Source organism: Mustela putorius, unplaced genomic scaffold (genome assembly GCF_011764305.1).
Source record: "Mustela putorius furo isolate JIRA1106 unplaced genomic scaffold, ASM1176430v1.1 tig00003858_pilon_pilon_pilon, whole genome shotgun sequence".
Lineage (NCBI taxonomy): Eukaryota > Metazoa > Chordata > Mammalia > Carnivora > Mustelidae > Mustela > Mustela putorius.
Window position 1 is genome coordinate 4,585,308 of NW_025422010.1, and position 26,687 is coordinate 4,611,994.

Below are 26,687 nucleotides of genomic sequence, written 5' to 3' on the forward strand. Positions count from 1 at the left end.
GTGGCTGAACCTGCCCCCTCCAAAGGTACCTGTGCACCTCCCTCCTTCACCAGCTTGTCTGAGGGGGGTCCCCGGCAGCTTGGCTCCCCCCACAGTCCAGCCCGTTTGGAGCTGGGATGCCCAGCCTGGGTAGTGACCAGCACAGAGCTGGTGTGTGCACAATTTGGGGGAAGGAACCCCCCCACCCACACCCACCCCTGTGAAAAAACCCAGCAGAGAAGCCATTCATGTGGAACGTCAAACACCTCCCTCAGCCTGGTGGTACAGAGTGACCTGTGGTGGGCAGAGCCGGGGTCCCATGCCATCTCGTCCCCGCCCCACCCTGCTCCAGGAGGGAGGCATCCAGGGCATATCTCTACTTATTTATTGATGCCCCTGCCAGGTATCAGACAGGCCTAAGGCGGCTCCCAGGGCCACTCAGTAGCCAGCCAGAAAGCCCAGGTCTAAGATGGCGGCCGGGGAAGGAAGAAACAAGGACGGGGGTGTAAAGGGCTGCCTACAAAGGCTACAAGGGCCACTTTCTCAGCCTGGAGTCCTCAGAGGTCTTTAGTGCTGGTGACCCCACCAAGAGGGCTTGGGGCTGTGGCATGGGGTTCTAGGACAGACCCTGGAGCAGGAGCAGGAGCAGGAGAAACCTCTGGTGTCAGTTGGCCAGCTCTCATGCCAGGTGGCCTGTCAGCAGAATGGAAGGCAAAGGTATAGGGATCAGGGCCCTGGGTGGACGAGCAGTGGGGCCCCTAGTGGTGTGAGGCTAAAGGCTGGCAGGGCTCAGGCCCATGTGTGGCTCCACTGGAGGGACACCTGGTCCTGTGCTCTCTGATTCTTGTCTCTTCCACAGTATGACTTGGCCTGAAGTGAGGGCAAAGCCATAGCCCCTTGTCAAGCCAAAGATCCACAGCTTGTGAGTTTGAGGCCAGAAGCAAGCATCTGCTTCTGAGGCTGGGCACCCTCCACCCTGAGGAGCCAGGCCCAGCTTAGGCCCCAGATAGTGCCAAGTATGCAAGTACCCCCACCATCTGGGTCAAGAATTGGTTCAGAAAGAGAACACCCTACTGCTGCTTGCTCACCTGGGGGCTGGGGCACGGGCGACCTGTCTCTGGCAGTGACCAGCCCACAGTGTCCCCTGTATACACCCTGACAAGGACCCATGGTGGGTTGAGTGGGAGCAGTGGGCACTGATGAGGAAGAAGTTTGGTGGATGGAGACCAGGGCAGGCTTAGTCAGGCTAGGCAGGACAAAGACAAGGCCGTGGCCCAGACCAGGGGCACTCAGGGACCACTCAGAGTGGAGAGAGGTAAAGGAGTGGCTCCCAGAGGGACACAGAGATGGGTGAGAAAAGTCTGGGACATGGAAGACTTGGCTGGATCGGAGTGTGCCAGCTTGGGGAGATAGGAATGGCCACTGGCAGCCCGGCCCCCACCTTGGCCCAGACCCCAACCATCAGCCCAGCACCAGGGAGCCTCACATGGCATATTTGGAAGAACTAGATGCCTACATGTGGGCTTCCTGTGCATTCTATAAGCCCACGCTGCAAAGGAGCCCCCAGACCAGAATGGTCTGGGCACCTGAAGCCTGAACAGGGTCTGGAGGGTTCAGTGACAGGGCCTGGTGGCCCTAAGTCTCTGAAAATGGCACAGCTTCCAGTGAGCACACTGCCTGGCTAACTTGGGTGTCATGTTTTACAGGGTCCCAGACAACCTGCGTAGCTCCCAACAGCTCTGCATGTAGAGCCAGGGGCAAGGTTCTCAGCCCTGCCCCTGGGGCCCGCTTCAGGCTGGGGCATGGTCCATGGCACAGAGCCCAGCCTACACCTTGGTGCTGCTGCCTGAGCCCGGTGAGATGAGGCATGTGGCCGAGACACTGCGGGAGTGGGAGATGAGCCACCCCAGGGACCTCAGGGGCAAGCCCAGACCTAAGGCCACAAACACAGACACCCCAAACCACAGGCACCATCTGATGCCAAGCTGTTTCTCATGGGGCAACTCCATCTGTGAGGGCCCCTGGCTGGGCACCGTGGTCGCCTCCCCAGCCAGGACACCCCGGCCACATGCGAACACGGCTGAGGCATGTATAGGGAGAGTTCCCTGATGGCTACCCAAAAAAGCTGACGGTCCCAGCAGAGCCGTGGGATATGGGGGGCATGGTGGGCACCAGCGACCAGGTTTGGAGACCTGCAGACTGAGCATCTGGGCCACCTTCTGTGGGCTGATCCCCCTTCTTGCAGCCCCCCATCAGCCCTAGATGTCCTCCTCAGGCCCAACCTGCTCCTTGCTTGCTGAGCCCCTTTGCTCCTGGTCCAGCCCTCCATAGTAACTTGTCACCCCTTCTCTGTACCCCCACCTTTCTGGGGACCTCAGGACCTTTAGAGACAGAGCCTCATGGGGCTAGAAGGAGGGGGACGGTGGGTGACCAGAGGGTGACCTGCTCTGTTTTGCAGCAGAGGCAGAGGCAAGGGAAGGGGTAGCTTGGCCCCTGAGCAGCAGCACTCCCCCCACCCCCTAAGCAACATCATTGCGAAATCTGGAGCCATAAGTAGAAGCATGCAGGGCATTGCTGGGCTAATTATAGGTTACACGAACAATCTGAGAAATTAAAATCATATTTTCATTGCACCATAAAAACAGGCAAAGGTGGTGGGAAGGTAGCCCCAGAGCCAGGTGGAGAACACCTGGCCCGTGCCACTTTGTCCCCTCCCTGAGTTCCTTGGGAGGAGGCAGGACAGGGCAGGGGTGTGCCCAGGGTCTTGGGCCACACGGTGAGTCTGGACCTGGACAGTCCCTGGGATGTGCAGAACAGAAACGATGATCGCCCAACACATCGCCCAGTTCCCCCATGCTCTTAACTCAGACTGGAGACCCCAGTGCATGACCTGCCTGAATGCTGGGCAGGGGACCCTGGACTGCTAGGCCTCACCAGAGCAGTGGGGGCATGTAGGGCACCCTGGGTTCCAAACCTCACAGCCAGGCAGGCATAAGCTGATGCAGGATATGTCCCCAAAGGTGGCCCAGGTGATGACCTTCTGTGGCATGCCTTCGCTGGGAATGCCCACTGTTTGTGAACCGGGCCAGGCCTCTACCCACAGTTTACCAGGAAGGCAAGAGCTGCCATGCCCAGTGAGTCAGTGGGCCTGAGGCGGGGGCTGTGAAGCCTCAGGACCACACAGGCAGCATCCCTGACAAGGGCTGTCCCAAGTCCTCCCATGATTGGACAGTGAGGCTGGCGGGGCCAGCACCATAGACGCTTCTTTCTGTGCTAGGGGAAGGCACAGGCTGGATGACCTCGCCAGACACAGCGTGAGAGTGGTTGTTATGGACTCAGCAGGTGTGCCAGAGCAGAGCCCGTCCTGAGGGAGAGGGTGCATGGAGAAAACCACTGGTGGTGCTGGGGGGATGGGGTTTATGGCACCACAGACAAAAGGCTGGCTGGCCCTCTGGCTGACTAGTGGGGTGGGCAGGGAGGTGGCAAGTCCTAGCACCAGAGACTGTCTGGTGTATGCTGAGAGCTCCCCCACGGGCTGCATCGTTTCTGCCATCCAGAAAAGCAGCGGAGCCATTTCAAGCTCCATGTTTGTCCCACGGCAGGGGCACGGCCCAGCTCCAGGGGCCCCCTCCTGCCCTGCCGCCCCCAGCAGCTCAGCTGTTTTAGCTGACCTCTGCAGACCTCTCCCAGTGCCTGCTAGGCAAGGGAACACCCCCCCCTCCCCCCGCACAGAGGGGAGTGTGAGCTACACCTTCCAAGGCAGGGGCGTGGCCGCCAACCGTGCGTTAAATGGGACACGGCTGGTCTCACGCTGCACTTGTCAGGAGGGTGCTGGCCCAGCCCTGCACTTGGCGTCTTCACTGGGTGTCTGAGAGCTCCTGCACACGCTTCGCACCAGGCGAGCAAGCGTCTGAGGCTCCCGTAGGCCCATCAGGTGCAAAGACATTCCTTTGTTCCCTGACAAGCAGGGTCCCATCCAGGGCTCCCGGGCGGGCAGACTAAGTGATGTTTTCTTAAGGAAGACACGAGATTAACCACCGTTAAAGCCCCAGCACAATGCATGGCCCTGCCCCTCACTGTCAGCGCTGTCTCTCTGCAGTGACTGACAGGTGCGGCCGGGTGCCGAAGGGCGCTCCTGGGGCCCGTCAAGCCCCAATGGGCAGGATTAGCCCGAGCGCAGCAGCAGACACGCCGGCTGGGAGAGCCACGGTGGAAATGTAATGAGGTGCCTGACGTTCGAGGGACAGAAAGCCTCCAACAGCCCTGCCAGCTCCTGTCACCGGGCCACAACACTGGCAAGTAGCTCTGGAACAAAGCCAGCGGCTTCCCCACCCCTGCTGAGTGTCTGCTTTGCTGTGAGGCGCAGGTAGACCCTGCAGAGGGGGCGGGGGGGGGGTGGTGCTGGCTCTGTTCCCTGTGCCTGGGAGAAAGGGTCAGGGTCTTCTGAGGTGTGGCTGCAGGGGTCGTGGGGCATGCGGACAGCTCAAGAGCGGTGCCCTGACTGACAACTGTGAGGGGAGGAGAATAGGTTTGTGTGTGACAGGCCTGGGGCGGCCAGGCCCCACCCCAACCCGGGCCGTCCTGGGGGTGCATTAGGGACAGCACAGATAGGGGCACACTTCAGAAAAACACCCTCTTTATTTATACTCCAGAAATACCAGGTGGGGAGCTCAGATGTGGGCAGCCCACAGGGTGGGTTTCTGCACACACCGTCATCTTCTGGCATTGGGGGCTGGTGGGGCTGGCCTGGGCAGGAGGGTGCGCGAGGTGCAGGGGCTGACGAGCCCTGGAGCCATCCCTGCGGGGCACGTGGGCAGTCCGTCCAGAGGCCACCCACGCCGACGACCTCCGGGGCTCTCCAGGGGTGAGGCTTGCCTGGGCTCAGCCTCTGGTGTCCTACAAGAGGGGGGGGCGGTGCTCAGCATGGGAGAGTCACGCCATCCCTGCATTGGCCTGGCCATGTCTCCCGTGCCCACACACAGAAGGAGTCTCTGCGGACAGGTGAGACATGGGCCCCAGAGAGAGCCCCTGCCCTCACCAGCCTGATGCGTCGCAGGGAACGCTACACTATTAAAAAATATTTTGAAATCATAAAAACACAGCTGGCTCTTTACAAAACAGCTCTGTTAGGTACGATGTTCTGATGAGAAGTTTCTTCAAGATGCCCTTCATTTGTCCGTATCAAGGGCAGCCCTGGCTGTGGAGGCTGTAGGACAGTGGGTGCCCAGGATGCCCCCAAGAGAAGCCCCAGGCCTGTGCCCAAATCCATGGGACCTTCAGCTGCCATTCAGGCCCTGAGGCCTGGTTGAGGGTGTCTCGTGGGGTGCTCCCTGCTCTGTCTATACTCTACTTCAGCCCTCAGTACCCCAAACCTGGGAGAGGCCGACAGCTACAAGGGACACCCCAGGCGGGGCTGCTAGAGCTTGCAGAATGTCTCACAGGACCAGCTGAACAGGTCCTGACCACACGCAACCTTTCGGCAGGGGTCAGGGAGGAACTCACTAATTTCTTCCTCCTCAGAAGAGGGCTGGGGTGAACAGACCCCAAGGCTTCTGCCTGCTGTCCGGCTGGGCCAAACTTTGCAAAGCTCTAACAGAACCAGATGTGTGGGCCACTGCCATGCACAAGGCAGCGTCTCCACCTTCTGGGTGACAGAGAAACGAGCCAGTGCAGCTCTGCATGGAGTGAAGCTGGAAAGGGAGGCCTGCTTCTCCTACCCAACAGCCCACTGAGCTCAGTCAGCCCAGTGTCCCCCAGCTTCCCCCCAGCGCCAAGACAGGCCACTAGGGTGTGAGCCCAGCCTCAAGACATTTCCTGCATTTGGGGACAAGCGGCAGCCAGGCCAGTGTCTGGGGAGGGAGGGTGTCCTGTTGTGAGGGAGGGGTGCCCTCACAGGGCCTCCTTCCCAGCCCTGTTTCTTCAGCTCCTGTAGTTGGGGCACAGGGCTCCCATGTCTGAGGTTGGCACGGTGGCTGTGGCCTCCCATGTATCTGGAGAGAGCTGTCACAGCGACACTTCCTCCACCCCCCGCCCCCCACCCCATGCTTCCAGCCTTAAACCCAGAGCCTGCCCCAGCTGTGTACCTGGATGTGAGCCTCCGAAGAACCTGGCTGTGGGGGGCTGCAGGCATGCCACGTGCCCTTGTCTGGGCAGGGATGGCTGCTTACCCTCAGCAGCCCGTCACGGTGGGGTCCAGGCCCGAGCGCTTGGAGATACGCAGCTTGGCCACCTCCTCAGCGCAGGTGGGGTGGATGCCCACAGTCCGCATCACCTGTGCATAGGAGGCCCCACACCTGCACACAGCGGGGCGGGGGAGGGGTTCAGGAGAGGAGTCCACACGGGGTGGCACGTCCACATCATCCCGTCTCTCAGAAGATGGCACATGGGAGGGCCCTGGAAGTCCTAGTCTCCTCGTTGCTCCCCAGGCCTGGACACTACCCTCTTCTCCAGCCAGCAGCCAGGAACACCCACACACACCTCTGCTGGACCTGTCTCCCACGTGTCTCCCAGCAAATGCCAAGCAGCCCCACCTCCCAACTCCCCTCAGCCCCCTCACCGGCTCCATCCAGGCTTCCTGCTGCTCCCAGCCCGCCAGGAGCAGACCTACCTGGGTCCATGGCTCCAGATACTCCTTCTGTGGGCCTGCTCCCTCTCCCCACCTGCTCCAGTGAGCTAGGTCGAGCCCACTTTGATGAGCCCTGCGCCGACCTGGCCTGGTCCTGCTCACGGCGCTCTTCTGCTCAGCACCCAGCTCTTGTCACACACACGTCCCCTCCCCCTGCAGCGGCAACCACCCACGGGGCACCAGGCCCCTCCTCAGAGGCACAGTAAGTGAGGACTCCCCGCAGGGCGCTGCCACTGTCAGCAGAAGGGGCCGCCACAAACAGCCCTCCTTCCATCTATACACACATGTTGCAATAGCTGGTGCGCGAGTTCCCAACTTGAACAAGCGTGTGTTTCAAACTGTGGGCAGAAGGCCCCCAGAGGGAGCGTCCGGTTCACACCCTCCTCCTGACTATCTCTGAACATGGGTCCCCTCACTCCCCTGATTTGCTCAAACCTTCAGTGTCTCCACAGTGCAGGTGCTGGAAATGATCACCACCAGACTGGACGGTATCAAACCTTTCAACCCTCACTGACCAAAATGGTTTCTTGGTGTTTTAATTACATTAAAAATTCCAAACAATGCACAGCATCTTTCTACTATTTATTTTAGCTTTCTTTACCTGTGAATGGCCCGTTCACATTCTCTATTGGCTCTGTCCTAAAATTATTACTGTTACCTGCCAGGAAGCCTGGGGTGCCCCTGGGGTGTCTGGACTAGTCCCTCATAGCCCCCATCAGTCTTCCTGGATGGGGCCTGCCCCTCGACCTCTCACCCTGTCCTAAGACCTCCTAAGACCAGCCTCTGAGGCTAGATCTTGGCCACAGCCCCAAGCCCCAAGCACATGGTGGGGTGGCCCATGCAGCCCTTCTCTGTTCCTTCAGCTCCACTTTGCCTTCCACCCTCCTGCCTCTGACAGCCCCACACCCCTCTGCCCCCAGACAAACCACTCCCACCCAGAGCCTCCAGCAGCAAAAGTGCCAGGCAAGCCTGGGAACCCGGGACCCCGCAAAGCACAGCACATGCCGGCCCTGGGGCAGTGGGCGGACCTTGCTCATGACTGCAGGTGTGCTGGGCCCCGTGAAGGAGGGCCCCAGCCCTGTTCATTCTAAGTAGAGAAGACCCAAACTGGGACCCACCCTCGCTGGCCCTGGATTCGGGCCTCTCCCCTGGCCCCCCAGGTGGCCTGGCCACAGAATGACACAGTATGGCTGGCTTAAGAGCTGGCTGGAGAAGAAAGCTGCCTCTCTTGTGACGGGAGCTGCCGTGTCTGAGGAGATGGTCTACCAAGCATGCAGATGATGGTACCTAAGAGCAACATCACAGCCGCAGACTTCCCACTGCAGCGCCACCAACTTTAAGAGCCACAGGCGCCAAAACAGTGCACAACGCTAACATCCCTCCCCACTTACTTGATCCCTAGAGCAAATCCTTGAGTAACTTCGCCTGCGTTGGGGCCAAGGAAGTGCAGGCCCAGTACCAGCTGTGGGGGCTTCCGCAAGCACACCATCTGAAAGCCACATGATCAATGGTCCGATTGGCTAGTGACAGGGCCCCGGGGTTGCACAGGCGGGCCTGCCCGGGGGGGATGGGCAGTTGCAGGGAGTTTCCCCACCCCCGGGTGCCAGCTCTTTCCCTGCCTCTCACCTCCTGGCATGGCCCACAAGGACACTCACCTTTATGTAACACTGGGACGCATCCCGCTCAGCCACTGTGAACTCTAAGGGTTTATAATACGCGTGATAAACCTAAGGGACAAGATACCAATTCCTAGAGTCAATAGCTTCCTGGGCTGCAGGGATGGGGTGGGGACCCAGAACTGCCCACGTGGCCTGCATGTTGTGGGTGGGGTAAGGACATGGTGGGGTTGGCTGTGAATACCACCCTTCTCACTCCCACACAAAACCAACCTTTGGCCAGGGCCACACTGTCTGCAAGACAGAACCTTTCCCACCTAGACCCAAGGCCCCCACGGACCACAGTAGCAGAGTGGGCCCCAGACTGGCTAAGTGGAGCCCACCATGTCTTGTCACAGAGCCCGAGTCTCAGAGCGTCACACCAGGTGGATGCTGAGGAGCAGATGGGGTGATGATGGGCAGTGGAAGGGGGTGCTCAGCCCACCCAGTGGCTCTGTGGCCTCCCAAGGGTACCCTAGTGCTGGCTGGGCCTTCACTTGAGCAAGGAGGGGGAGGCAGGCCTGGGGAGGCCCCTGGCCCACACCGGAGCTGTCGGCCAGAGGCTTTCAGCACCCAAGAAGGGCTCGACAGCGTGTTCGGGGCTGCGGCTGAGTAAAAAATGAGCAGGGCCCTCACATGTGCTGCACAGCCATTATTAATTAATGGAACTTCAGAGAATATTGTTCTAACTAAGACAGAATTGAAAAGAAAACAAACAAAGCGTATTTGGCCATTCAACATTGTGAAACATAAAACAACATTATAGAATGCCACGAACATATGTCCCCATGTACTTGTGATGAATCAAACAAAAATAGCAAATAAAGTGCTGGGGGGAAGGCTGGCCTGTCAGGCCTGGCCCGTTGATGGAGGGGACCGGGGCGCTGGGGCAAGGGGCAGGCCCTGGAACCCAGTGACTCATTCCCAGAGGGTACGAGGCCTGTGGTGGTGGCCACACAGGGGCTAGTTTCTCCCGGTCCGTTGCAAGCTGCTGCAGTAGCAAGATGAAGTCATGCTGGAGGCTTCCGGCTTCCCCGCTCCTGCCAGGCCACTTAGGGTACCCTCAGGGGCCACCCCAGGGCCACGGCAAGCTGACTGAGCACACTCAAGAGGCAGTCTTCCTTTGCGGGGGGAGTACTTAAATCCGGGTTTTTGGGGGGCCTGTGAGAGCTGGACGAATCGCAGATCAGGAACAGAGACCGGGGTGGCAGGGAGGTGGGGGTACCTGAAGCCACAGCTGTGCTGTGGTAGAGTGGGGGCAGCAGGACTCTGGGAGCAGAAGCCGATGGCAAGAGAAGGTTGGGAGAGTCGGAGCCTTTCCAGGTAGAGGGAGACACATGCCCCGTGAAGGGCCACAGCCCAATGCTGCCCTGGTTTCTGGGACTGTCCTCCAGCACTCCTGTCCCAAGTGTCCCTCCATGCCATATCTTGGCCAGCACTCTGGGCCCCCCGCCCCACTTTGACAAACTGCAGGCCCCAGGAAGCAGGGACACCAATGCTCCTGCTTGCCTGCCAGGTCTGGGTTGGGGAAGGGCTGTCGTCAGGGTGTGAGCGCCACACAGGCATTGTGTCCTGGCAGCCCTCTGTCCTTGGAGCCCCAACATACCTCCACGTGCTCCTCTCCGTGGCGAGCCACAGCCTCCTCCTCCGACAGCCCCACACAGCCGTACTCCAGTGGGGTGAAGACGGTGGTGGGAACCTGGAAAGCCAGTCCCAAGTGAGGTACACGCCTGGGGACCCAACACTGAAGATCCCCACTCAGGCCAGGTCCCCGGACATGTAAGTTAGCAGTCTGCCAGAGGGGGTGGGGGAGCTACCCTTGCTTGTTGCGAGGCCACTCCCACAAAGCTAAACCTTACTCATGAGTGTGTGCGTGCACACACAGAGGTCCACATGCCTGTGAGCGTGCACACAGGCTCATGCACGCCCCCCACCCCGTCCCCGCACCAAGAGTTACCCTGTCTCCAGGCTGGATGCAGCTCACTGAAGGGCAGAGGGTACTCACGTTTTCATAATCCATCACGTCTGAGGACTGACCACACAGCCGTTGGGCCAGGAGCTTTCCTGCCATTATGGCCGTGGGTGTCAGCTCAGGCCGCCCCTGATGCATGGGAGGAGCCCAGGGTTACTTCAGCACGTCTGGGGGAGTCTCCACAGGACCCCTGCCGCCGCCCATGCCTTCCTAGTGAAGCTTCTCCCCATCCAAAACCTCCAAAGCCTGTTTGTCTCTGGGCGCAGGGCCCTGGGACAGTTTGCTTATCCTGCTTGCTTCCTTCTCCCTGTCCTGCTCTGGGGAGCCACCTGCGGTTATGGCCCCCATCCCTGGAAGAGCAGGTGAGCTGCCAGTGAGCCCCGCCACACTACCCACCCTGACTTGTGGCTTCCCTCTGAACCCCTTCTTCATGTTGGTGACCTTGGAGAGCTGCCCTCAGGACAGAGCTCGGAGTACCCGCTCCTACTTAATTGTCTGTAGTAACCAGGATTCAGGCTAAAACGGGCCCTAGAAGGATTTCGTGTGTGCCTGACATGCAGCTTGGCTTGCACGTCACAGTCCATTACAAATCCCAAATCCGAATGCCTTGCTGCTGGAGGCCCCTCCGTCGCAGGGTGTGTCCCGCTCCAGGAGCCAGGGGGGTGGGGTGGGGGGTGCACAGCCCCCCATGTTCCTACACGCGTCGGCCTGGGACCGGCTGCCAATCACCTCTGCAGCAGCAGGAAATGCAGATGTTGTTTGACATTCCAGAAATGAATAGAGATCCGCAGAGATAAACTCGTGAAAGCAGCCCGTGCATTCCACCGGGCCTGACTAAGTGCGGAAACGTCCATGCGCGCAGCACAATATGTCACCAGACAATGGCCGCCCCGCCCGCCTGTGGGACTCTTCCCCACTGCACACCGGACCACTGGTTTAGTGTTAACTCTTTGGACTGCCCTGAAGGACCTTTCCAACTCAGTGGATTTAATATTTCAGTAGATGCCGCCTTTGTGTGTACTATTTCTGGCAAAACAGTCTGAAATACTATGGTTTCCTCTATGTTCGCACTCAGCTCCTGGGGTACGCAGAAAGCCTGGTATAATCTGCATGGCACTCTCTCCCAGGACCATGGGTGCTATCTTGGAGTGCAGCACACAGGATGAACACAGAGGGGCCACCAGAGAATGCCACGTCCCTACCATCGGAGATCACGTGAGCAACAGCACTGCCCGGTCCAGGGGGCACGTGAAGCCACTCACTTCTGTCCACACCAACAGGTCAATTGGACAGTCAGAAAGGTCTTGGTGGGAAGATGGGCTGGAGCTCTGAGCACACGCTCCAGCAAGCTGTCCCCGGGGTCCTGTCTCCGTTTGGTGGTCTGCTTCCCCTCATGTACCATTTCATGAGCCTGGGTCCACGGGCAGCCTGAGGGACTCAAGGGGCAGCCCTGTGGTTCATGTGCCAGCACGGAGCACAGCTAGGGAGTGATCCGTCTGGTACAATGGGCACAGCAGGGGCCGTGTTGTCCTTGCAGGAGGGGTTTGTATGGAGTCAGGTCTCTGCAAGAGGGGCCTGTGCCAGATGGGTAGGCTGGCCCCTCAAGAACAAAGGGAAAGCCCAGCCTTGCATGGGCTCCTGCCCTGGTCTGTCTCCATGAGTGTGTCAGGCTCTCCGGAAGACCCAGCCATCTTAAGCTACAGCAGAGGCTGAGGGAAGGACGGGGACAACTGCCACCTGTGCTCCTTCAGCTCTGGGATGCCCCACCCAGGGACCCACCTGCCACAGATTCCGGTTCTCCCACCTCCAGGCATTTCCCAAAGTGGGCTCTGGGGTGAGTGGGGGCAGGGCAGTGCTTACACTCTGGGGCAGGCACGAGCATCCTTACTGGGCTGGCCTGGGCCTCTAGCTCGCTCTACTCCTCCCTCAGGTCTTCCCTTGACCGCCACACTAAGCATCTTCTGACATCTCCCTCAAACAGTTCACTTACTCACTTATCAATCTGTGACTACGACCAGGGTGTCACCATAAGAGCTACGACTTCTGTCTGTTCCTGCAGCAAAGAACCCAGAAAAGTGGCTGATGCTAGAACACATCACAGCGGGTTTAAGGCATCCCCCAAGTTCATGTCTGCCTGGAACCTCAGAATGGGACCTTGTTTGGAGATGAGGCTCTTTGCAGACGTAATTAAGGAAAGAATTGAGACCATTTAGGATCGGTCACTTAGGGTGAGCCCTAAATCCAATGAGGATCCCAAGAAGAAAGAAACAAGGACACACATGCGTGCGCGTGTAAACACACACACACACACACACACACACACAGACCAGCAGAGAGTGCTGTAGCTCCAAGTCTGCACTGCCTGATGGATGACGACGTGTCCTCCCCTAGAGGCTTCGGAGGTAGCCCAGCCCTGCCCACACAGACTTCCGGCCTCCAGAATGTGCAAGAATACAGTTCTAACAATCTAAGCCACCCAGCTTGTGATGATTTGTAATGGCAGCCCCAGGACTAACACGTTGATGATGCTGGCAGGACTGGCCAGCAAGAGCCCTGCTGGGGTCTGGGGGCCCTGGTGTATCTCTCAGGCTTCTTTGGCCAAGGCCCCACCTGAGCCAACTTCCTTAAGCCATGATGCAAATGTATAGGAGAGGCCAACTGCTCCAGGGGCTTTGGGAAGGTGGTCGGGGGAGCAGGGGTCCCATGACTGACCAGCCATGATGGGGCCATGAAGAGGGGAGGGGTGCGGACCAGATGCCTCCCAGGCTGGGGGGCAGGGCTTCTGCCAGGGACTCACAAGGAGAGGAGCAGGCAGGCCTGGTGAGTGGGGCTGTGTCCCCATCTGACAGCCCAGTCAGGGACAGTACTGACCCATCCTCAGATGAGAGGGTAAACTGAGGTGAGGAGGTCACGCTCAGGGCTACAGGGCCAGACAGCCCCAAGGATCGGCCCACCAGGAGCATCTCTAGGGCTCTGTACCGCCAGCCCACCTTCAGGAAGTCGAGACCCATGTTGTGTGCAAACAGATGTCCCTCCCTCAGAGCAGACAAGAGGGATTTGCTGATGGCGCTCTTCGTTTTTAAGCCTCCCCTCAGCCCCCCACCCCCCACAGAAACATTTGAGTAAGCAGAGGCTGGTGCCCAATCCTTCCCAGCACTTGAGACTACCAGTAGTACTTGGGGTTTGGCCCACAGCCTTTGTGAGCCTCGTCAGGTCCCTGAGGCCCAGCTCGGGTGGGGGCACGGGGAAGTGACACCAGGTGGTATGTACAGGCCGTACCTCTGCTACATCTCCGATGGCATAAATGTGGGGGACGGAGGTGGTTTCCAGAGCATCGACCAGGATCTTCTGACTGGTGGGGCTGGTGTGTACTCCAGCCTTCTCTAAATTCAGGCTTCTGGTTTCTGGAATGCGACCTGAAGGAAATAAAGTGCAAGGCTCAAAGACGTTCAGCAGTTCCCACTGAGATTCCTCCCTTGAATCAGAATGCTTCTCGGCATGCCCACTTGGCATGGGTCAAGAATATATCAAAATATCAAGCACAACAGCGTGGAGGGGCTGTCGGCCTCTGCAGCCTCACACACACGCACGCACACAGACGCCCGAGGCACACACGCACGCAGCCCCACACCGTTACTTGCACAGAGTTGACAAGAGGAGGAAGCAGGATGAGGAGGAACAGAAAGGAAGGGAAAGGGGTGGAGGAAGCAGGCGGGGACAAGACTTCTCTAAAGTCCTGTGATACAATTTTGGTTTTTTAATTATATAAGCAGTTCACATATTCAAACGACAAAAAAGAAAAATGGAAAAGGAAAAAAAAAGTCCCTATAATTTGTAAACAATCTGAAACCCAGGGGCCAAATTGGATATGTGGTTGATAACCCAGCACAGACAAAGATAATTTGCTCAGGAGACTACGCCAACCCATATTTCCACTGTACGATTAGATCCTGACAATAAAGCTTACAAGCCATTCAAAGAAGACAGGCAAAACCCCATGAAGTCACATTTGAGTTGGAAATTCATTCATTCTCCATTTTCTTAATACAAAGTTCTAAAGGCTCTGACCACAGAAAAAGTCTAAAAGTAGAGATGACCCAGCAGTATGCACGCCCCATCGCTGGACAGTGATCTCAACCCTTCCCCACGGCAGGGGCCAGGCTCTGGGGAGCCCGCCAGCCCACCTCGGGCCTGGATGCCTTGTGGACACAGCAGAGCATGATCGAAGGTCACTGTAGCCGTAGTTGCGGACACAGCGCGACAGGGCCTCACAGCCTCTGAAGGCATCGGACCCTGAGGGGAAGACAGGGGACATACACAACCCGGGATCTCACAGAATAAGCCTGTGCACGTTTTCCAGCAGTGCCAGGTGCATGTGCATCTCAGTCTCTGCGGAGCACGCCTGTGGGCCCCAAGTGAGCCCATAGCCTCCTGAGTCCCCACATGGCCCTTCCTGGGATAGGGAATGCTCCTTCTCACTCTCTCTGCGACCCCGGTGTTCCCACCCTCCCACGGGATGCTCTTCCCGCAGGCCCATGCTCAGGATGGTGCTTCGTGATGGATTTATGAGTCTCTCCTGCCCTCAAATTGGGTCTGTGTGAATAGGCGGTGGCCCTGTGTCCCCAGAGCTGGGCAGTAGAATGTCCTCCAGAGCAGGCAGCGAGAAGGCACAGACTTAAGCCCTGCTCAGGGTCTCGGGGCAGGCCACGCAAACCCCCTCTGGCAGCAAGTGGGGCTAGAGGCCTGGTCAGCAGATATTCCCAGCTTGGAGACCTCTAGAGCAGAGATTAGAAATGGGCAGAAAGGAAGAGCCCAAACCACACACCATAACCACCCCTGGGTGCAGTCATTTTTGGCTAATCCTGGTGAGCAACTCTCGGGTACAAAGCTGGCAGGAGCAGGGGACAGCGGTAGCAGCCTCCCTGCCGAGCTTCACATGCTTCCAACCCTGGGCCTTGTCACCGCCGAGTGCCAGCAGAGGTCTCCCCTAGTTCAGACAGTGTGGTCTCACTAAGCCAAGGGGTGGTGGAGTCAGCTCTTCCTGGGGGGCCCTGGGAGGGCAGAGGCAGCCCCGCAGGGCTCCCGGTATGTCCTAAAGGCAAAGACGAACAGTTTCAAAGGCACAATTCCCACAGCTCGTGCTGTCTCAGATACACGAGAGATCGGGTGGCTGGTGATGCTAAGCTGAGCATCTGGAAGACCAAGTCCTGTGAAAGGGAAACCTTAAGTCTCCAGCTGCTCTCCCAGAGTGGGAAGTCAAAACACAGAGACTCAGCTAAGCCGTGCTTCTCAAGTTCATGGGGAGTCAGCTCCGGCCTCTTCAGTATGCTTGGCCGCAAGAATCAGGTGCTGGGTGGGTGGACACCCGTTGCCCAGCATACCAGACACTGGCGACGCGACCTGAGGCTCTGGAGGTCCCTGCCCTCTGACAGCACCAATGCCGGCCCTAGTTGAGTGAGCAGAGACGCGTGGGTGTGTGGAGCGCATCACGCCACGCTGGCCAGTTTCCTGCCTGGAGGAGGCAGCATGGGGGCCCCAGGCCTGATTCCTGAGTAGGGGATCCAGCTGTCACCTGGGAGCTTCTCCTGCAACTAGGAAGGGACTGGAAGGGGCTGCGCCTCAGCAAGGAAAGAGCTGGGCCCAGTGGGCAGGCCTGGTGGGGGTCTGCAGGGTGGGCCAAGAGTCCCTGCAGGTAGGGGACTCAGAGCTGAGCCCTCAGGCTCCGCCCCAGACTGCCGGTTTTAGGGAGCAGGGCCTCCAGCAGCTTGCCAGGCTCACGGTCTCCTGGCGATTGCTCCAGGCTGAGGCTGGAGCGTCCAAGGACAAAGCCGGCTGCCCACAGACTACTTTGCTCTGACGCTGGCCACACAGCACTCCTGCCTGGCAGGTCCCGGGAGACGAGAAGCATTTCCTTGGGCCTCGTGGTAACCACGGTAACCCTACACCTCAGAGATGTCAGTCTAACCACATCCCAGGTCTCAAGGAATATGGAGATAAACTTAAAAGGGGTAGCAGCAGCAGGGGTAGACAGAATACGCCCAAATTGCGGAAGGCCCGGGATCTCTTGCTCCCTGGGGTCTTGGTTCTTTGGTACCCAGCTCGGGCTTGCTGAGTACAGCTGAACGGCTCCCAGGCCTGGTTCCCGGATCTCTGCTCCCTGGACACCACCGGCATGGGGATGGCAGTCTGTCTGTGTGTCGGTTTAGTTCCTCGGGACAGTCCTCAGAGGAAGGCCCGCCGACCAGGCGGGGCTTCCCCGGGCCCAGGGCAGGGAGCTGTGCCTGGATGGTGGCCCCTTCTGGGGCTTGTTCCTTCCCTCTGACTGAAGTTTTAATTTCCACTTCTTTGACTACCAGTATATTTACCAGTAAAACTAAGGACTTTGGGCCACATATTCAGTAGCTGTATTTCCTCTTGTGAACTGCCCATTCCTTGCCTTTTTAATTTCATTTATGCGTATCTCCATGACTTGACTGCCTTGCAAGAGCTTCTCACATGATACCTGAGTGACACTCCTATTTACTGCAAACAACAAGGGTGTCAAGATTCCAGAAACAAACATGTTCTCACTTCCTCCTCAGACGCAGAGTCCAAACCAATGTGTGGATGGATCCTTAGAGATGCCTCCCTCACCAGGCTCAGCCTCGTCTGCTGAGTCCCTCTAAGTGACCCTGGTGTTACCAACATAAGACAGTCCTGGCATCTAGGACATCCTGGGGCCCTGAAGTAGTGCAGGAAGCCGCAATCAGCCTGAGAGCTCCCGGGGCAGCTGGACCAGACCAGCACTCCTCTCACGGCCCCAGAGTCCCACCAGCTGCCGCTACTGGTCTGGGGAGGCAGCCCGGCCCCCACGCTCACCAAGCCAGCTGGAGAAGGCTGGAGAAAGCTGAAGGTCAAAAAAAAACTCCCCAGATGGCAGTTTTGGTCCTTCCTACCTGCTCAGCTGGGCCCAGGGACACAGACAACTGGACATATGCAGTTTCCTGGGCCTCTGTCTCCCTGTTACAGGAAAACGGGCATTCCCTCCAATTTCACGCCTGCCTGGAGCACACGTTCCGACGAGTGAAGGGCAATCCGTATAATGAGTTAAGATTTAAGTGCCAGCAGGAGTATGACAGGGCGAATGAGGGGCTCTGATCACACAGACGTAGGCGAGTATCAGGAGGGTGGAGGTCCAGGAGACCAGACCAACAGCTTCACACAGGTTCACAGAGCACCCCTCCTCGCATCCCTCCTGGGGGGGAAACATGCATGGGCCCCAAGAGTCAGCCACTCCCCCTAGGCTGGCCTGCGAGTCACCCTGGGCCAGACAGGGAAGGCAGAACTCACACCTTTGGCACCTCTAGTATCGATCCCTTGAGGCTCACCTTTTAAAAAAGTTTATTATGTGTCTCTTGTCATCTTTGGGACTTTAGGGGAAAGGATGACAACAGCAAAGGGCTCCTTTTATTTTCTCAAATGGCCCCTGCTAAAATAGCCCCAGAACCCCAGTCTACACCTTAGGGGCCCCAAGAACAGGGCAGAGGACCCAACCTGCTGTCCTGGGGTCCAGGTAGGGCTCAACGTTTGCTGAATGAATAAGTGAGCCTTACCACCACCTGAGCACCTTAGCGTGACCTGAGGCTGGAGGCTTACTGTGACCACCAGCACCTGCCACTGCCCCCCAGGCCAACCTGAGGACACCTCTCACCACTGTCCACTCCGCATGAAACACAACATGGGCCTTTCCCATTCAAGCCTGTGTGCAGCACCGACAACACATAAAATAAGCTCATATGGGCCCTAAACCCCCAGAGCCAGCCCTGGAACGTGGTGTAGCCTCCAGCCCAGGCCCAGTGGCAGTTTGGTCCACAGGAACCCCCAGGAAGGGACACGTTCACTGGTAGGTGGTAATTATTGCTGTAACAATTACAAATATCAATATAACCTTCCTGCTGGTTGACGGCTCCCAGTAGCGCTTGCAAAATTTAGATAGTGCACATTAATGCAAAAACAAAACAAAACAAAAAAAGATGCCTATTTATCTTTATAACCATTTTCACTAAGACTTTCTTCTTCTTTTTTTAAAAAACAACTTGCTTCCACTAAGTTCTAATCACAAATATTGAATCTGATTTGGTAAAAAGACCATAAGTGCGGAGGTAGGCTGGCCTGGGTCTGACGGCTGTGGGGGTCAAGGTGACCCTGGACACGGGCAGGAGCCAGCTCTCCGGCCTGCCGCAGTGCAGGGCTTCCCAGAGGGCAGAGGGCCAGTCTGTGAGCACGGAGGCTGTTTTCCCGCTGCCCTGCCTCTGCAATGGGTTGGTGCCACAGTGAGCCACAGCAGAGATGAATGACAGCCAGAGTCGACGGTATTGGCTCACGAGCTGGGGTCCATCACCCAGGGCCACATGGTGTGGCAGGGGAAGGCTGAGGTCTCAGGCCCAGCCGCTTCCCTTGGCCTGTGGGGGGGGGGGCGACAGGAAGAACTCCCTGAACATCTCCTTTCCCTCCAAGAAAACACACCACATACACACAGACTGGTCTCTCTTCACGTGGCTAGTTACAAACTTGACGTTTAAACTGAAATAAAAGGTGTTAGAATATGTGAGGCTCATGAGCGGAGCAGTGCTCCCCTTTCAGGCCTGGGGAGCTGAGAAAGGTGGGCCTTAGGTGACCTGGGGAGTCCACGTGTGGGAACCTGTCACAATGCGTTAGGTTGCTCCGAGGTCCCCCCCCGGGAGGAACACAGCTTCGTGCAGTTTCCTACAGCCACAGCATGACACGGCCCCAAAGAACAGGCCCAGGGGCCTTGGACTGGGCTTCTCTCAACAAGGTTGCACCCACGCTCCACCTGCTAGTCCCTCTCCAGCAGCCCCACACCAGCCTGGGCTCTTCTCATGGCTATCAGGGGGCACAGGAGCCTGGACTGCTTCATCCTTCTTGCTGGACTCAAGAGACATCACCTCCACACACACCCATGAATTCCCAGCCTCGGGGGCTCACTTCTGTTTTGCCTCCAGGTCCTAGTGCTGCTGCTCAGCACTCAGGGGTGGGGGGTGGAGGGTGGGGAGACAGTCCACAAGGACTCGAAGGGGTGTCTGTGGGATGGAGGACCCATTAGCTAAATGTAGCTGAGCAAGGCGGCCCCCTGGAAACCAAAGCCAGCAGTCCCCGTGGTAGAGAGGGGAGCCCGAGTCTGCAGCCCACCCTGGGCAGTCGCACTCCACTCCCCGGGTACCGCAAGCCCCATCCCTGTCTCCACAGGTGCCAGCACCTCCCCGGCTGTGGTCCATGGGTACACTTTGTGTAAGTGGGCTCTACAGGGAGGGAGGTCCTCAATATGGTGGTTGGATTAAAGCTGGAGAGCCGGAGTAGGGGGGCACCTAGTGGCTTAGTCAGTGGACCATCCAGGTCTTCAGCTCAGGTCATCATCTCAGGGTTGTGGGATCAAGCCCCCCCGTTGGGCTCTGTGCTCAGCACAGAGTCTGCTTGTCCTTCTCCCTCTGCTATTTCTACCACCATCAACCCCATGTTCTCTCTCCCAAATACATAAATAAGATTTTTTTTTAAAAGATTTATTTATTTATTTGACAGAGAGAGATTACAAGTACGCATAGAAGCAGGCAGAGAGAGAGAGAGGAGGAAGCAGGCTCCCTGCTGAGCAGAGAGCCCGATGCGGGACTCGATCCCAGGACCCTGAGATCATGACCTGAGCCGAAGGCAGCGGCTTAGCCCACTGAGCCACCCAGGCGCCCCCATAAATAAGATTTAAAACAAAAACAAAAACAAGAAACTAGAAAGCCAGTCCTCCAGCGCCTGCTGGCTCTCTTTATGCCATTTTAGAGACTTGGAAGTTATCTGTGGGTTTCACACCCAGGTGGGTGATACCAATTTCCCTGCTAAGACAAAATCCGAGGAAGAGGAAGTGGCTGATTCCTAATAGACCAACGGGGCTGCTGAGGAATGGCTAGGACGGCCCTTCCTGGCACTCCGGGTGGTGGGGACACCAGCCGTCTGGGCCTTCTGACTGTGGGCAGGACTCTTGTGGCCCAGGGAGGGAAGAACCAAGAGTGTCCACCCTTGCCTCGAGAGGGGGCCAGGAAACCTTCCAGGAGGCTAGAGATGCTGGGGGGCACAGGAGAGTTTGAGCGGCCGGTTTTCCTAGGGCTTTGCTCCAGCCACCCTTCGTCCAGCCTCGGACACAAAGTCGAAGCTGAACCTCAGCCGAGCTCCAGCTGGGAAGCGATTCCACACGCAAGTGTCCCGTCAGTGTCCCTGTCCTGCCCCATCCTGCCCCTGCTTCCCCCCCCCGCCCCCAACGGCCGCCCCCGATGGCTGAGGATTCAGGCCACAACTGGTTAACTGCACAGGGTGAATTCGAGCCCGCGGCAGGCGCAGGCTGACTGTCTTCACTCAGCACCGTAATCGGCACATCTGCAGACAGGAAATCCTCCTCGCTGCGAGTTCCCAGTCTATTATCTGAGACACCTGGTGTGGGTGGGTGATTCAGAGACAAACAATGAGCCGGCCCCCTGCACAGCAATTAACTGCTTTAACTGCTAATGTGTTTAATCCACCACGTGGAGATCAAGGCTGGGCTGAGGAAGAGGCTCAGGAGTCCTCCCGGCTTGCAGACTGCAGCTCCTCGCCATCCCTGCGCAGACCGTCCTCACCAGCCATGACCCCGGTGCCAAGCACAAGCTCAGCCCCACGGAAGCTCCTCGTGGCCCTTGCTGTGTGTCCTCCTGACACGAGGGCCATCCTTCCCTCCTGTTTTTCGCACACGTCAAAGTCCCGCTGGTGTGCACGCAGCACTCGCTACTGAAGCAGGACCCATGGTGCCGGAGCTATTTGCTGCGCCAGCCCTTCGGGCCCCAAGAGAGCTTTATTTTAACCTCCTGGCCCACTGATCGTCCTTCATTGCAAGCAGAAACGATGCTTGGCTAAAGGCTTATCGGGGTAAACCGGCAGAAAACATTCCCAGTTGTTAAACTGGGAAGTGGCTCCCAATTGTTTACAAAACCTGGCCCGGGAGCTAGCAGCAAAGTCAGCACATGCCCGTACAGCCCCAGGAGGCGTGCCAGAAACCGCCGCCGCCACCACAGCGCCGCCTCGGGAAGCAAGGTCAAAGGCCAAGGACTGTGAAAAGCTTCCACCCCCAGCATCAATCACATTGGGCAGACTGTCTGGGGGATGCTCTTTTTGAAAATATAGAAAATAAAACGGACTCCTGCAGAGGGGAGGGCAGGCATGTGCACCGGGGGCCTGGCTTGTCACCCACCAGGGACCTGTCTGGAAGCTGGGAGGACCTCGAGGCTTCCCCAGGGCACAGCCCCTTGCCCTCTGAGCTGCTGCCCTCAGCGTAGGCTGAGCGGACGGCATATTGGCATAGGCCTTTGCCTCTGTCCAACAGCGAGAGAAGGGATGTGGGTATTTGGGGTCCCCGAGGTGTTATCAGGGGACAAAGGAAGAGACTGGGAGTGCAGACGGGAGGGGAGAGACTTGCCACTGCCCCTTTTAGAACGGACTTTAAGATAAATGTCAACTTACACTTCTGGACCTGAATAGTTATAGAATCTTTCACGGTGTTTACCAAAATAAACCTACTTCAATTTACTTTTATGAACTGAACAAGAGTATTTCCTATGGCCATTTACTAAGTTTTGGGCAAGAGGCACTAACTGAACTGCAAGGAGTTTTCCTTGCTCCTTAAATCTGCCTGTGTTGACCACACACAAGTGAAGGGCTCCGACTCCCTCAGAGTTTATCTCATGGTCTGATTTCCAAGCATTCTGAGGACTCAGGAAAACCAGAGAAGCTTCTCAGAAGCACATTGCTCTGTGACACAGCCCGGCTCCTCCTGGGAGCCTCCCCGCAGGGGATGCCGGGACTAGGCCAACCAGGTCCTGACAGACGCTGACATGACGGCCCCTCTGAGCACTCAGTAAACATTTGATAAACCGACGTGGGGGTGGCTGAGGATTCTGACAGCTACACGGTTCTGAGCCCGGGCTCACGGAGGAGGGACAATGGACCAGGCTCAGTGCAAAGAGACCCTGGTGAACTGGAAATAGTGCACAGGGCCAGACCCCACTCATAGCCACAGGCAGGCTCACGACGGACACTCTGAGCTCTCTGCTTTTCCCGCCTGGCTCCTGGCCAAGGCGCCTTTCCTCAGAGCCCATGTCCCTTCCCTCAGACCAGCTGAGGCCCAGGCCCTGGGCAGGTGTCTCCCTACTCCATCCCCACTCTCCATCCTGCTCCCTTGCGGTGCAGGGAGGAGCCAGCCCGGGAGGGAGTACGTCCGGCAATGGCAGCAACAGGCTAACTCTGTCCAGCCATGCTTGCTCGACTTTCGCCCCCCTCTCCCCACAGAAAGCTAGACCCACACCTCTCAGAGAATGGGAGGATGAGAACACAACCACATGTGGGTGCGCTGGCTTCCAAGCCATGTGCAGCAGAGGAAGGCCCAAGGCCTCGGCCCCATCACTGACGTCATCTTGGGAGATCTGCAAAGTGTGGTTTCCACAAAAGCCAGTGAGGCATTTATTCCTGCAGAGCTCAAACCAACCCAATGGAGGTGAGGGAAACACCTCCACGGGCTGTTCCGATGGCCTAAGAGGTATACTATGACAGTTGGCCCACCCGAAAGCCAGCAGGACAAGGGGAGCTCTGGAGACAGCAGGAAGGGGAAGGCGATGCTGCTGGTCTCCATGCGGCTCACCTGTGGCTCGGTGTGCCCTTACCTATGGCCCACAGAACAGTGTTGAAGGTGCCCGTGTCCTCCTTGCCAGAGCTGGGGTCCTCCCAGGTAACCTGGAGCTGGCCATCTGGGAGCCTCTGTACTCGGGAGGGGGTACAGCCTCTCAGGAACCGGGTGCCTTGAGACGCCATGTACTCCGTGACCAAGGAAGACATTTGCTGCAAAGCATAAGAGATGTGCTGTGAGGCCTGGGTGGCAGTGAGAACATCCACTCCTAACAACTGTGGGAGGAGAGGACATGGTCTCCTGCCTGCTTGAAAAAGCCCTAGAGAGGGCGCCTGGGTGGCTCAGTGGGTTAAGCCGCTGCCTTCGGCTCAGGTCATGATCTCAGGGTCCTGGGATCGAGTCCCACATCGGGCTCTCTGCTCGGCAGGGAGCCTGCTTCCTCCTCTCTCTCTCTGCCTGCCTCTCTGCCTACTTGTGATCTCTCTCTGTCAAATAAATAAATAAAATCTTTAAAAAAAAAAAAAAGAAAAGAAAAGAAAAAGCCCTAGAGGAGCCCAAGAAAGGTCCATTCGAAGGGGAAGGTCCAAGGCCCCCTGGCTGCTAGGGAGCCTCTGTCCACCCCCACTTCTGGGTCCCCTTGTTCTCAGTGGAACGGAGGGCGGAGCTGGGAGAGCACCTGATGCCAGCTCCAAATCCGAGAATCTGGGGTCCTTGGGTTAGGATGCACTTGACCTTCAGGGTCTTCTCTACATGCTGATTAACTAAGTCTTCACTGAAAACACTGACAGAGAAGCACCCCTTTCCCCTGGGGGCTCTGGACTGGCTGAATGAGATGACACTTGGCTCCATTCCTGCCACCACTGCCAAATGCTGTCACCTTCTCTGCCTCTGGGGAGTTGGGACAGTAGGTGCGCCCCTCTGCTCCCCACCAAGATATACAAGGCAACAGGCATGGTGGGGTGGGTGGAGGTGGACCCTGGCATCTGCAGAGAGGGCTCCCTCCTCCCAGCCTCGGAGGCTCTGTAACCCCTGGCTGCAGATGGGGGCTCAGCTCCTGGGGCCACTGCGGGGGTGGGGGGGCAGTGGCAGGGCTTGTGCTGGCCAGAGCCCCAGTCAGACAAAGCTTCCTCTTTGAAGAGGAAATAGAATCCACTGTTTAAATCCTCTGGTGCCCACTCATATAGAGACATACACCATGAGGAGCCCTGCCTGTTCAGGACTGTCACATGAGTCACGGGAACACAAGTGTAGGCGGCTCCTCCCTCTGGACTCCTGACGAGCCTGGAGTCTCTGTCGCAGTCCATGGGGACACTACTGGGCCCAACTGAGCCACATGGCCAGACCATGTGCCTGCCACCGGGGCTGCACATCCTTCTGAGGCAGGGCCTGAGTCACCTGGCCTCCCCACTGTGCCCCCATGTCCCAGGGCATCCACTCTCATCGGTCTCCAACCTCTGCCTGGGCTGGAAGGCCAGTCTTCTGAGTGGTCCCTGTCCCTATGGGCCCCCCACTCCATAGGCCTTGTCCTTCTCAGTGTCCTACAGCGTGGCCTCATATGGCTCCTGTCTGGTTTGCGCCTGGCGATCTCCACCCATGGCCCGAGGCACCGAGACCTTCCCAGATGTTGCCGCCTGGCCTGGCTAGCTCAGTCGGTTAAGGGTCTCTCTTTAGTTCAGGTCATGATCCCGAAGTCTTGAGATCAAATCTCACATCGGGCTCCTCGCTCAGGAGAGAGCCTCCTTCTCCCTCTGCCTGCCATTTTCCCTACTCATTTGCTCTTTCTCTTTCTCTCGGACATAAAATCTTAGAAAGAAAGCAAGAAAGCTAGCACACAGCATATACAGCATCTACCGGGTGGGCTGGGGCTGGGCGCTGTACATGGCAGGCCCACTGCTTCCCCACCCCTGCAAGAGCTCACAAGGCCGGAGAGCACAGACAGACGGGTCTGTCTTCCTTCTCAGGCACGTGAGAGGACATTTTGACATCTTGACAGTGACAGCCCTAGACTTGGGTTTTTGTTTCGTTTTTTTTTTTTAAGATTTTATTTATTATTTATTTGACAGACAGAGATCGTAAGTAGGCAGAGAAGCAGGCAGAGAGAGAGGAAGGGAAGCAGGCTCCCTGCTGAGCAGAGAGCCCAACGTGGGGCTCGATCCCAGGACCCTGGGATCATGACCTGAGCCGAAGACAGAGGCTTTAACCCATTGAGCCACCCAGGCGCCCCTAGACTTGGGTTTTAATAGGTGGCTTTTCCTTGAAGAATTTTAGTTAAACAAACAAACAAACAAACAAACAAACAGCAAACCACGTGCCCCTGACATGGATGCCTCTGCCATCAGCAGGGCGTCTATGGCCCTAACGCAGGTCAGGACAACCTGTACTCTCTAGACCCCACAGGGTGGCCCTCTGAGCTCCTGCCATGTGGCTGTCAGGAGTGGCCAACTGACAGGCAGGCCGTGAGAGGCGCTGGCCCCATGCAGTGGACAGGACGTGGAACTGGCGGGGCCTCAGAGGCTGTGTGGGACACTCTGAGCACTCAGGGCAGTGGGCCGCCAGCCAGGACAGCCACCAAGTGCTCGTCTTGACTCATACATTCCTCTTTTCTGCCACCTCCTGAGGCTCCCATGGCCTTACCAGTCTGGTACCTGCTTCCCAACCTGGTGCTCCCCACAGAGGTGGCACCCTGCTCAGACACCAGAGGAGTTCAGCAGGGAAGACGGGGGACAGCGGACTAGCCACCACATTCTTTCTGCTTTCTAATTGAGGGACTAGAGGGTTGACCCAACCTTGTGGTCCATGAGGCTGGCCTGCTGTGCCCAGCAATGTCCCTTCGATCTGGGGGGACGTTACCACACATTCCATGGGCCAGCCCCTCCTTCCACACTCTGGCAGGTGTTTTCTGTTTCAGGAACAATCTCCTCACTCAACACAAGGGCCAGTTTTGAAAGACCGAGACCTCACTCCCCGACCACACCTGCACCCGCCTGGGAGAGAGCGCAGGGTGGGAGCTGGGGCACCCACGGCCATACCTGGTCAAAGCCCCGGAGGGGTATACTTCTTATCATGACGGTGGTGTCCAATCCGAGACCGGTGAGGAACCCAGCACACTCCAGGGCCACGTCTGCCAGAGGCTAAGGAAGGCTAATGGATCATGACATCAGGAGCCAAGGGACAGGGAGGGCACCAGGCAGCAGGAAGGATTCTGGGAAAGCAGCAGCTGTGGCCAGACACCCCCAGTGCTCTGGCCAGCCACCTGCTCCCCCACAATCTCCAGTCAGCCTGGAAGAGGCTCCCAACACAAGCCACAAAGACCCCCTCCTGCACCCCAACCTCAGGAACACATGCCCAAAGTGAGGAGGGGACTCTGAGAGCCACGGCACAGGGGAACCCTCCAGCACCCAAGGCCAGGTGGCTTCTGCCTCCATGGGGCATCTGTCCAGGCTCCTTGTAATTTAATGTCAGCCTTTGGTGCCAGGACCCCCAAGGGGTCCGAGTAGCAACAGAAGGGAAGAGTGTCCTTCATAAAAGAACAGGAAGAGCCACCTTCGAACCTGGCTCCCAGCTAGCAGTCCCAGCTTTCCCCTTCCCTCAGCTATCCCCTCTCCTGACCTCAGATCCTCCCTGGCTCCTCCCTTGAGCCTCTCTGATGTTACCGCTCCTTCTGAAGGAACAGGCCCGGATGGGACTGCTCGCCAGGGAGCACCACCTGCCTCACGGCTGTGTCCAGCTGCCCTGAAGGGCTTAGGCGTCTCAGTGTACAGCTCA

General features: G+C 57.7%; 1 protein-coding gene across 4 annotated transcripts in view; it reads right to left on the reverse strand.

Annotated features, from left to right (window-relative positions):
- Positions 1-4,598: 4,598 nt before the first annotated feature.
- The window catches only part of TXNRD2 (thioredoxin reductase 2), a 49,686-nt gene continuing 27,597 nt past the window's right edge, over positions 4,599-26,687 (reverse strand). For 3 of the 4 annotated variants that reach the window (XM_045065330.1, XM_013051359.2, XM_013051358.2), the window contains exons 10-18: positions 25,952-26,043; positions 22,960-23,134; positions 13,511-13,647; positions 10,265-10,360; positions 9,866-9,958; positions 8,260-8,331; positions 7,996-8,093; positions 6,063-6,272; positions 4,599-4,875 (exon numbers count right to left, since the gene is read on the reverse strand). In XM_045065330.1, coding sequence (XP_044921265.1) covers positions 6,149-6,272; positions 7,996-8,093; positions 8,260-8,331; positions 9,866-9,958; positions 10,265-10,360; positions 13,511-13,647; positions 22,960-23,134; positions 25,952-26,043 — 887 coding nt within the window. In that variant the 3' untranslated portion in view covers positions 4,599-4,875; positions 6,063-6,148. Of the gene's footprint in view, positions 4,876-6,062; positions 6,273-7,995; positions 8,094-8,259; positions 8,332-8,896; positions 9,430-9,865; positions 9,959-10,264; positions 10,361-13,510; positions 13,648-22,959; positions 23,135-25,951; positions 26,044-26,687 lie in introns of those variants that run through there. The other variant, XM_045065329.1, reaches the window with a different exon arrangement.